At 39.5% G+C, this 11,059-nt stretch overlaps 1 protein-coding gene across 1 annotated transcript; it reads right to left on the bottom strand.

The window, feature by feature from the left end:
• Positions 1–3,509: 3,509 nt before the first annotated feature.
• LOC6046927 (proton-coupled amino acid transporter-like protein CG1139) lies at positions 3,510–7,488 on the bottom strand. The gene is made up of 11 exons (XM_038250506.1): positions 7,387–7,488; positions 7,274–7,327; positions 7,064–7,214; positions 6,881–7,002; positions 6,499–6,825; positions 6,229–6,441; positions 5,766–6,173; positions 5,096–5,246; positions 4,644–4,765; positions 4,023–4,562; positions 3,510–3,962 (listed from the first exon to the last, which is right to left on the bottom strand). The coding sequence occupies exons 1-11, from the start codon at positions 7,410–7,412 to the stop codon at positions 3,548–3,550; spliced, it is 2,529 nt and encodes an 842-aa protein (XP_038106434.1). The 5' UTR covers positions 7,413–7,488; the 3' UTR covers positions 3,510–3,547.
• Positions 7,489–11,059: the final 3,571 nt, after the last annotated feature.

Below are 11,059 nucleotides of genomic sequence, written 5' to 3' on the forward strand. Positions count from 1 at the left end.
CGTCTACTGAATGAAAAGTTTATTTTTTACGTTGAAAATCGGATTATAAAATAGTAGTTTATGCAAAAAGTTGCAAAAAGAAGGTTTTTTTAGCACGAGTCGTACATTTATCAAACGAGGTTTGCCGAGTTGGATTAATGCGACGAGTACTGGAAAAATCAACTTTTGCAACGAGTTGTTTACAACCTTTTTTTGCAATTCCGAAAAACGTTTTTTGAATGGAATCTTTGTCAAACATCCATGTGTAAAGTAAATTCACCGTAAAAAAAATAATATTGAAAAATGTTACTTTTTGAAACTTTTGCTGAAAAGTTCAAATTTTCAACGCCCATTTTAGTGCTGAAAAGTAGCACTTTAGTGTAGTGTATTAGTATATTTTTATGTTTGTTCTTCTTTCCTCGTAGAATCAATGGTTTTGGTGAACAAAAATGAAAAATAAAGAAATCAAATTATTCCCGGAATAAAAAAAATACTGCAACAAAATCATATACTTTATATAATTATTAAAAACAAACGCTTGAAAAGTGACTAAATATGTTTGTTTACCCATTTTCCCCAAATTGAGGTAGTTCAACATATTGAAAACATTGATATTTGTTTCACCTGAATCTGATCTGTGTTTCCAAAATTTGTTGAAAATGGAAGAATAAGGAACTCGAATTTTCGAAAAAAAATCGCAAACATTTTGTTTTCGTTAGAATTTTGATTTTTTAAACTAATTGTAGTAAAACAACTGAACTAAGGTACAATGCATATAATAATACTTTTTTCATTGTAATGTTAAATCCATGGCTAGTCATTTAAACTTTTAATTTGGCCAGAGGCAATGACCAGAAACGATGAAAAATATTTGCAACGGCCTAAACTGCTTTACCCAAACCGTTATCAGTCTCAAATTGTGGTCCCAGATGACTTCTACATGCTCCAGATTGAATGGAGTTATAATCTGGATGGAAAGCTTTTTAGTTTGTGTTTCAAATTGGTGCTATTTTTCACTAAAATGCTAGTAGTCCCCTTAAGATTCAGCTAATTGGGATGCTTCCTTTTTCATTTTGAAGCATTTTGTGAGCCCTTTAAGGAGCTTTTTTAATTTGAAATTAAGTTCTGTCTTAGTTAGAGATGTTTTAGGATTTTTGAGCTTATTAAACGCTTAAAAATCCTCGTTGACTCGCTGTTACATTCTAAAATTAGTGTGTTGCTTTAGTTGTTCAATTTCTGACAACATTATTAAAATATTCTATCAATTTGAATATCACAAATAAACAGTTGACTCTCTTAATATCGACACAGAGAGTTTCTAAAATCATCAACATGCCACGTGAGACAAGACCGCACGCCATCGACAAATTGTCGATGTTCTTTTCACCAACCTTTTATCGTGGCTTGCTTGGTTGGTTGCCCTTTGTTGATGGTTGTACTTTTGCAGCAGCAGCAAAAAAAGTGCACAATCGGCGTTGCGACCCGGGAAGCAAAACTTGGCAGCACTTCCGTTTGTGCGAAAACTGTGTGTGTTTGTTGCAACGCATTTTTTCTCTAGATTTTTTTTTGCTGCTGAGCTTTTTGGAATGAGGAAAAGTATGCAAAACAAGAGACGCTAACAAGCGTGGAGAAAGACGGTTGCAGCTTGTTAAAATAACGATTTTTTGAAACATGATCTGGCATTTTTTTTTTGCGATGACATGACATGAAATAATTTCAACGAATATTTGAAATTCTTTGTTCTTATAGATAAATAGTTTTTTTCTTCATTTTATTAACGTGCATTTAATACGGTGAAAACATATTTCGCTGGGAACAGATATCAGATAAAAATAACGTTTACATGGACATTCGCCATTGGCCAGCTTTCAAATATATTTTTCTTTGTTTGAATTTTGGGTTAACCAAATTATTTCAAATTATTTCTTGTAAATTCTGCACAAATACTCACATATTTTTTCTTTCTCTCTTTACAGGTAAGTTGACATGACAGATTCATTTTGAGATGGTACAAAGTTCAATCAAATCAATGACTCGTAAGTTTTTGTAATTTAGTCTCAGATGGAATGTTTAAATTGAAAATTATATATTATGGGATAAATTGCTGAACTTTCAAATACCAAATTTCAAATATTATTTTTTTGAAAAGACTTAAACTGGCAAATGTTTCCAGTTCTACCCTACATCCCCCTTCATAATTGAACACCAACGACAGCCACCAGGTCGCACGTTACCGTTGCGGAAATTGTGGGAAGTAGAACTTGTCAATCGTGGCGTATTAGCTAATAAATGCTAAATGTTTACGTCCACACCGGCTTAAGCTCGGAGCGTTAAGCAGTAGTAGTAGTAGAGCAGAAGAGTTAGCCGATTCAGAGCACAACAAGTGAGTCTGTGTGGTGAGAAACCGGAGAACTGCCCACGTCTATTGAGGTTGAGGGGGTACTCTGAGAAGTATCTGTGGATATGGGTCGAATGCAACCAGCCAACAGAATAAAGTAACTTGATAAAAGTCATGTTATTTGATACGCGAAGTGGCCTTACTTTTAAGTGAAACATTTGATCTTTCAATTGAGATCCCTCAATATTCATAGACTTTTTTTTTGCTCATCCTAAAAGCCGGTCTGATGTAATTTCTCTGCCAAACCCTGATTTGCATCAATGAAAGGCGAAGAAGCGTGGTGGCAGGAAAAAAAAGTAGAAATTTACAACATTAATAAACAACGCAAGAGTTGGCAACACCCGGCCCGTAAACGTGTTGTTCGTTACGTTGCTGTTTATATGACGATCGCCCAATATAATAATAAAATTTCAACGCCACCGCACGCCGCGAGTGGAAACTCTATTTTTGGCGATGTAGCCAGATTTGCAGCCAGAGCGAAATAAGCATTTCCTGTGAGGAGCAGACGTTCCATGTGTTTGTTAACCGGAGGATTTGAGTTGTAGAAGCAGAAGAAGATGTATTCTTGTAGATCAATGACATTAAACTAAACCTACTTAATCGGATTGGACCGTGATTCCGAACCGAGAATTTTAAGAATCTCGTAGTTGACTGGCAAGATTGTTTTCAGATGTAAAAGAGGAATTTAAAAATCATAACAATCATACAATTTGTAAAAAATATATTAAATTATTAAAACAAGTATTGAATTTTAAGTATCAGGAATCTCAAGCAACTTCAGCCTTTCTATAATGTATCAAATATATCAAGAATCTCTAACCAACTGTTTTAAGAACGATTGTCAGGTTACGACGGTGTAAACAACTTCATTTTAATAACCACAACCACACCAATGGCACTGACTTTGGTAACCTCTTTCCTTCCTGTCTCGATCAAATTCTTCTTCCAACCAGGTGTTGTGGCTTATGCACGGGGGATCATTTTCGTCTCACACATGCCGGTTTTGTCGCTCCATCGGCGACACGGTCACATACCTGCGGCGGAAGCTTTGATAATGAATTTTGTGGTTGCGAGGATCGCGTTACCAGTGACAGCTGGGAATGTCCGTAAGAAATCAAATTTGAGGCTGATATCGATTGAAAGAGGTTGTACTTTATTGTTCCACTTGTATCACCTATACGAATCGACGATCTCCATCACACTGAAGTACGTCCCCACGATCAGTACAAACAGTCCAAACATAAACAGGACAAAGTTCTTGACCAGGTGCCACCTGAACAGTCCAAAGTTCCCCGTCGACCATCGGAAAACCACATCCAGCATAACCGGATAGATCACCACCAGAGTTCCACCGCCGATCGACCCTGCCAGTCCAACGAACGGTTCAATCTGGGGCGCCACGATCGCGACGGCCATCAGCACCAGCAGCACGTTGAACCGGATGGCCGCCTGGGCCCAGTTGTGGAACTTTGGGGGCAACCGGTCGGCGATCATGTGCCATGTGATCTCCATCGGTACGTAGTAGCTGAGTCCGAGCGAGAGCAGGATCGCGATCGCCGACAGGAGACGCGTTGATTCGGCTAGACTGTTGAAGAGGGGATCTTGGTTAGAATTTAGATATTGAATCGCTATGAAGTGATCTTACGCATTGTTGTTCGGGAGGTTCAGCGTAACGGATCCTTGGGTTTGATCACCAAACTGTGCATACCCGAAGAATCCTGTTACGCTGTACAGAACAGTCAAGAACCCAATCGACACGTTGTTGATCCCGCACCAGCTGGTAAAGTGATGTGGATGCTGCATCTTGTTCTCGATCGGCAGTATGAACTCAATACCCTGAATAGCGAATATCACAGTGCTAATAAAGGACGGCAGTGAACTCCACTCTCCCCATAGAGCGTGATCCGTCAACGTTATCGGCTCCCTCAGGATAAAGTACAACGTAATGCCGATCGACGCGATCATTATCGCATTAGCAACGCCCGAAAATGGCACCAGGTACTTCAACTCACGAATCTGCGTGATCACGGCTACCGGAACCAACAACAGCAGCAGGTAAATCCTCGTGTCCAGCTCGACCTGCTGCTGGTTGATCACCACGTCACGCAGTGTCCGCGCGATGAAGATCAAGTACATGCAAAAGGCCAGGTAGCTTTGAATCAAGATCATCACGTCGACGTAGCGTCTGGAAGAGAGAGGGGGTTGGAGAAGGGAGATTTTGGTTGAAATGGGGGCCTAATGAGGTGTCATTTCAAGGGAGTATTACGTTGCAAAGGTGGCAAGGGGTCGCAGACGGGGTGGTCCATTGGTGAACACATCGGCGGCGGTCTCGGAGAATCCCAGCGAAGGGATTTTACTGCGTTTGCTGGCTTGGTGGGATGTGCTGACCTGGTGGTTATAAAACATATTTACATACATATTTGTACATGTAAGAAACCTGAAAAGATTTTATATCTAAAGAATCTATTGATTTCTAAATCAATTAGCTGAATAAATCTCTAAAATCTGAAGAAGCTTCATACTAAACTATTTCAAAATCTCTGAAAGTCATAATCAGAAATGTTTAAACCCGCATTTATTTTAAAAACCTCAGAATTGAAAAAAATAAAAATTGTGTTATTTTATAGCAATTTCTAAACAACTTCAAGAAAACGTGGTGAAAGCATTTTTACATAATTAGGAAACTTAAGAATTATTAAACAATTCGAGTTTACTCACCAGCAGATGGACGCAGTGGGCGTAGATGATACAAATCGCCACCGTTCCAATTGCGCCAAACAGTAGGCCACCCTGCTTGAAGGCCAGCGGCATCGCCATGATGCCGGTTCCAAGGCTTCCTTTGATCACGTGCAGCAATGTGCCAAATGTTCTAAAAATTGTTTGAATAATTAAAGTTTATTTTTTAACTTAATTTAAAAATAACATTTTGATACGAACGAGTTTGGCTTTTCCACATTCCGATGCTCAAATGGATTGTAGTCACTATCATCTTTGGACTCTTTGAACTCAGCAGTTCTGAAATGCTTTAAAAGTGTCAAATTGTTCTAAAGGAGTCTCTTATTGTTAAAAATAAAACCTCTCCATCATCTGTATTGACTCCATGGCACGATCGCAACCTCGTAACCCTGCTGGTAAACTTCAACTGCCGTACATTGTGCAGGTTTGTTCTGATATTCGAAAAGATCTTCGAATAACTTACGCGGATAGTGATTTTTCTATTTTGCTGGGCTTTTATCCGTGTGTCATTGCAGTACCGCTGGTAAAGATCTACTCTATGACGCGTAATTGGTTAATCATACCGGTCGAGGGAAGTTCGCACGATCACGTACGTCACGTACACGAGATTGTTGAACGTAATTAGTTGGAAAACGTTCTTTATTGATTCTACCTGTACAAATCTACTATGTTCTTAATACTAGAATACGTTCCAAATATCAGAACTAGCAATCCAAATACAAACAATACAATATTCTTAACCAGGTGCCACTTCATCCATCCAAACCCATTCGGCCACCGGAAGATCACATCCATGGCTACTGGGTACAACACCACCAGCGTTCCACTTCCAAACGATCCCACCAATCCAACAAATGGTTCGATCTCCGGCGCTCCAATTGCTACCGCAGCTAGCACTATCAGCACTGCGAACCGCATCCCAATCTGTGCCCAGTTGTGATACTTAACCTGAACCAGCTCCCCCAACTTGTGCCACATAATCTCCATCGGCACGTAATAGCTGAGTCCCAAGGTAAGCAAAACCGCGATCGCCGCCAACAAGCGGGTCGATTCGGCCAACCTGGAATGATTCCGAAACTTGGACATCCAAAAAGCTCTAGGGATACTCAACTTACGCATTCTCACTTGGGAGGTTCAACGTTACGGATCCTTGCGTCCGCTCGCCGTACTGGGCGTAGCCGAAGAATCCCATCACAATGTAGAGTGCGGTCAGGAAGGTGATCGCGATGTTGATCACTCCAAATCTGGCCAGAAAGTCCTCCGGATGCTTCATTTTGTTCTCGATCGGCAGGATGTATCGAATCCCTTGGATTGCGAACAACACTGTGCTGTAAATAGATCTTGTTTGCATATCTATTGGATTGCGGTTAAGGATCACCAACTACCTAATAAACGACGGAAGCGTACTCCACTGTGGAAACATGTTGCGATCCTCGATCTCCAGCGGTTCACTTAGCACAAAGTACAGTACGATTCCGATCGCGGTAATCATAATCGCGTTCGCAAAGCCGGAAAATGGTACCAGATACTTGAGCTCTCGAACCTGCGTAATAACCACAGCGGGAATCAGTACCAGCAGGATGTAGATCCGGGTGTCCCAATCCATCTGCTGCTGGTTGTACAGGACGTCCTTGAGGGTTTTCGCTATGAAGACCAGATACAGGCAGAACGAGAGGAAGCTCTGGATCAGGATCATTACGTCGACGTAGCGGCTAAAAGCGGAAAGATCTTAAATCGTGTCAAAACCCATGATCTTAAAATACTTACGTGGCCAACGTCGCCAACGGTCGCACCCCTCGTGGACCATTGGAGAACACGGCTTCCGCCGTTTCTGAAAAGCCCAGCAGTGGAACCTTTTTGCGTTTGCTTGCTTTCTGGGATGTGCTGACCTGTGATGAGTTTCGAGATTTCTAGAGCAATCAATCACCGACTCGAGGTGGCACCACTTACCAGCAGGTGAACGCAGTGGGCGTAGATGGCGCAAATCGCAACCGTACCAACCGTGCCGAACAGTAGGCCGCCCTGCTTGAAGGCCAGCGGCATCGCCATGATGCCGGTGCCAAGGCTTCCTTTGATCACGTGCAGCAGGGTTCCGGTGGTTCTGGGGTGTTTGTGTTCCCGTTAGATGATTTGAAAATATTGATGTTTTGAGTTACTTACGAGTTTGGTTTGTCCACCACACGGTGCTCGAAAGGGTTGTACTCTGCATCCGATCTACAAGGATGCGGTAAAATCTAAAACATTGTTGATTTTGCAATCCTACATTGAATTACCTGTGGAGTGTTTCCTCAGATGCCATTCTTAATATCTTCTCCCGCTAAGTTTTAATTGGAACTGAGTTCCTGCAAAGTATTTGAGCAATTTCTGTTACACAATATCAGTCCCCGAACGGTTGCTATTGAATGAAATTGGAATCGTTTTTTCTAAGAATAGATATGAATAGGTATGGTTCTACCAGCAATCAAACTGCCTAAACTCGGGAAGCGATTGTGGGCTGTCAATTTTTGATGGACTACGATTGATAGCGGCGCGCACGTTCACACGTGAGATGTTCTGTTCTCAGTAATTTTACTTTTATTTATTTATTTATTTATTTATTTAAAAATGTTAATGCAAAGAATCACTTTTATATTTTGTTGTTGTTTCCAAAAAAAAATTGAATGAAGCAACATTACCAATCTTTAAAACTTATCCAATGATACACAGGAAATAGAAGTATAATCAACTGAGAGCAATCTAAAATGCCTTTTTCTGCATTGATCATCATATTTAGCATGTTTGGGCTTGCTTCAAAATATTTTGAACTTTTATGAAAGTACTATACAGCACTACAAAAACTTTTTTTCTCGCAAAATTTTTATTTTTATTTTTTCCCCTCCCCCTCAATTTTGATAAGAGTCGATGGACATAAACTTTAAAAAATATTTGCAACGGCCTAACTTAATAAAAATGTTAGCACCAAGACTCAAAAACTTCAAAAATTTCTTAAAATATCAATATGACATGACAGTGTTGTCAGATTATCAATCTATATAGGATCATAGGAAAGACATTTGAGGAAATGTTATTGTGGTTATCAATTTCATGAGCATGAGCATGAGCATGAGAGATCACCCATGGTTGCCCCTCCGTTGCTGAACAGAACCGTAATATCCTTTCAGCACTACTGATCATAGGCTTCGACGATCTAGTGGTGTTTCCCTTATCAACAGCATGTATGAATGCGCTGAAAAGATAAAACACCATGATTGCTAAAGCAAGATCAGCTGCGAATAGGTAACAGTCATTGGCCACCAACGGCGCCCGCCATGTCAGTTTGTAGATCTCGATTTTAAGGGACGGGAATGTTAGTTAGCGCAGGTTGCTACTAGGGCAGCTGATTTACTCTGTGCTTACACCCCACAAGCGCCAGAAACCTGAAAATTGGTTAGTAGGATAGGATGTTTGGTCAGGATTCATCATAGAAGATGATGATGCGACCCAAAATCATAGTGTTTGTTGAAAGGTATTATGTTTTATTCTCAAGGCAAGCAATCGGATGCTGCGGATGAGACATTTCCCGTTTAACTGTTGTTAAATTTTTGATGAAATGGTTTAATCTTAGACAGCCGGCTGTGGAAAGATAAAACCAAATAATATTTGTTTATAGTATGAGGTGTTAAACGCAATGTTGCAATGATAGCGTAGTCTGATTTTTAATTAAATAATCATTTAGTTCATGAATTTGTTACGGAATAGACGCGACGAACTCAATCATCAAGTGTTATTGTGGTTATCAATTTCATAGAAATTTACTTAATTTGGTTTCAAAAGGTATCTCAATTTCACAAAAGTGTTCTTTGCAATCGACAGTGTTGCCAGATCGGCGGTTTTTGCATTACACAGAAAATTCAAGAAATCGTAAGTTAAGTTCACGAATGCTAGAACCACGAAGGAATATATTCACGTTTATAGTGCAAATGCACCATACTCATACATAAATCAATTCCTTCGTGGTTCTCACATTCATGAACACAGTTCACGATTACGGGAATTGATTATTTTCTGTGTATTCAAAATAGCATATCTGTAACATGGCCCAGAGGTACTTTACAGTCATCAGAGTTAAAAAATATTTTATTCTGATGAAATTGATGATAATGTTTTGATCAGTTATTGATTGTATCATTAAATTCAAATTTAACATTCTAAAAGGGCTGTATCTCAAAAACTTCATCCACGATTTTGGTTTGCTCGTGGATGCCTAGCTTGGTGATTTTTCACGCTAAAAAGCGCAATTTTTACGAGGACCACTATCCGAACACAAAAAAATCACTGAGCATGAAATATGCTAAAATAACCTATGAAATCTTATGTTGAACATCCGGAAAGATTAGTGTATACTGATTTCTGTGTAGAGCTACGAGATTTGTAAAGTTGAAAATTTCCAGTATTCACTGGGACCATCAAATTAGAAAATCAAAATTATCGAGAGAATAATACAATTAGCATTAACTTAACTGCAATCCTGAAATCTTACTTTTCTCACTCTGGTATCATTTTAAGATTCCAAAATTAAAATATGTTTGTTTATTTGAATCATTGTTTTACTTCAATTAGATATTAAATTTATTTCTTAATAAATGCTGTAACAATTCTATTTTAATGTTTGTTTTCCTTTTGAAAATTAGAGTAAATAAGCCTTATGGCCTATCTACAATCACTTTGCTTAGAAAATTTCACTTAGCTTAGGAATTTGAATCAATGGAAATGAATCTGAGTTTCTACAATGGAAAAGTAATCAAATTAGAAACTGACGTTTGGTTTGGAAAATTTCAAAATCTACGGTAAGTTGACGTTTCCATATCAAAGGTAAACAAACAACTGCATAGCAACGTATATCAGCCCAGCAAGTTTTCTAAGTTGATTGTGGATGACGAACGTAAGTTGCAGACTTTCCTAAGTAACTACTTTACTTAGATGTTCTAAGCTAAGTGATTGTAGATTAGGGTGGGTACGTTTTTCAACAAGTTCTTGGATTAAGTTTTAGTATGGTTCCCCTTGTAGGGCATGCCCATAGGGACTTTCATGCAAAATATCAGTTCATTTGGTTGTAAACTGGCTGCGCGCATCAGGGTTAAAGTTTACATGGGAATTACTATGGGAAAATTGGACTTTTTGTTCAAACGCTCCTACAGGTCTGGGAAAATAACGCGCCAACTTCTGGTATGGTCAGGCCTATGGGGAATGGTCTGGAGAACAATTTCCCGAAGAAAGCATATGGATTCGTTGTACCTAGACCTGGCGCATCGGCAAATAATCCGATGTCTCCGGAATCAACGGTTTTCCCTCAAAAAGCATCAAATTTTCCTTAGCATGCTATGAAAGCTTGATGCACACCGCGACGCCATAGTCAGGTAGCTACCACGTGGGTGAGAAACGGCTGGAATATTCAATTGCAAACTTTCTTTTAACTAGAAAATGATCATTGCGAGCAATCCTGATATTATTCAGTCGAATTCTGAATCTTTGCATAGAAAATTTGTATTTTTTTGCAAATTTTTCATCCACGTGGTAGCTGCCTGACGTATGGCGTCGCGGTGTTCATTAAGTTTTCATAGCATGCTAAGAAAATTTGATGCTTTCAGGGAAAACCGTTGATTCCGGAGATATCGGATTATTTGCCGATGCGCCAGGTCCAACGAATCCATATGCTTTCTTCGGAAATTCTCCAGACCATTCCCATAGGCCCATACAGAAGTTGGCGCGTTATTTTCCCAGACCTAGGAGCGTTTGAACAAAAAGTCCAATTTTCCCATAGTAATTCCCATGTAAACTTTAACCCTGATGCGCGCAGCCAGTTTACAACCAAATGAACTGATATTTTGCATGAAAGTCCCTATGGGCATGCCCTACAAGGGGAACCATACTAAAACTTGATCCGAGAACTTTTTGGAAAACGTACCC

This window comes from Culex quinquefasciatus, chromosome 2, assembly GCF_015732765.1.
Source record: "Culex quinquefasciatus strain JHB chromosome 2, VPISU_Cqui_1.0_pri_paternal, whole genome shotgun sequence".
Classification (NCBI taxonomy): domain Eukaryota; kingdom Metazoa; phylum Arthropoda; class Insecta; order Diptera; family Culicidae; genus Culex; species Culex quinquefasciatus.

Excerpts from the sequence above, each read along its gene's own strand:
- LOC6046927 (XM_038250506.1), bottom strand. The coding sequence starts at position 7,412 with ATGGCATCTGAGGAAACACTCCACAG. Across the intron at positions 6,174-6,228 it reads AACCTCCCAAGTGAGAATGC|GTTGGCCGAATCGACCCGCT; the intron begins GTAAGTTGAGTA and ends GAATCATTCCAG. Across the intron at positions 4,563-4,643 it reads CCCCTTGCCACCTTTGCAAC|ACGCTACGTCGACGTGATGA; the intron begins GTAATACTCCCT and ends TCTCTCTTCCAG.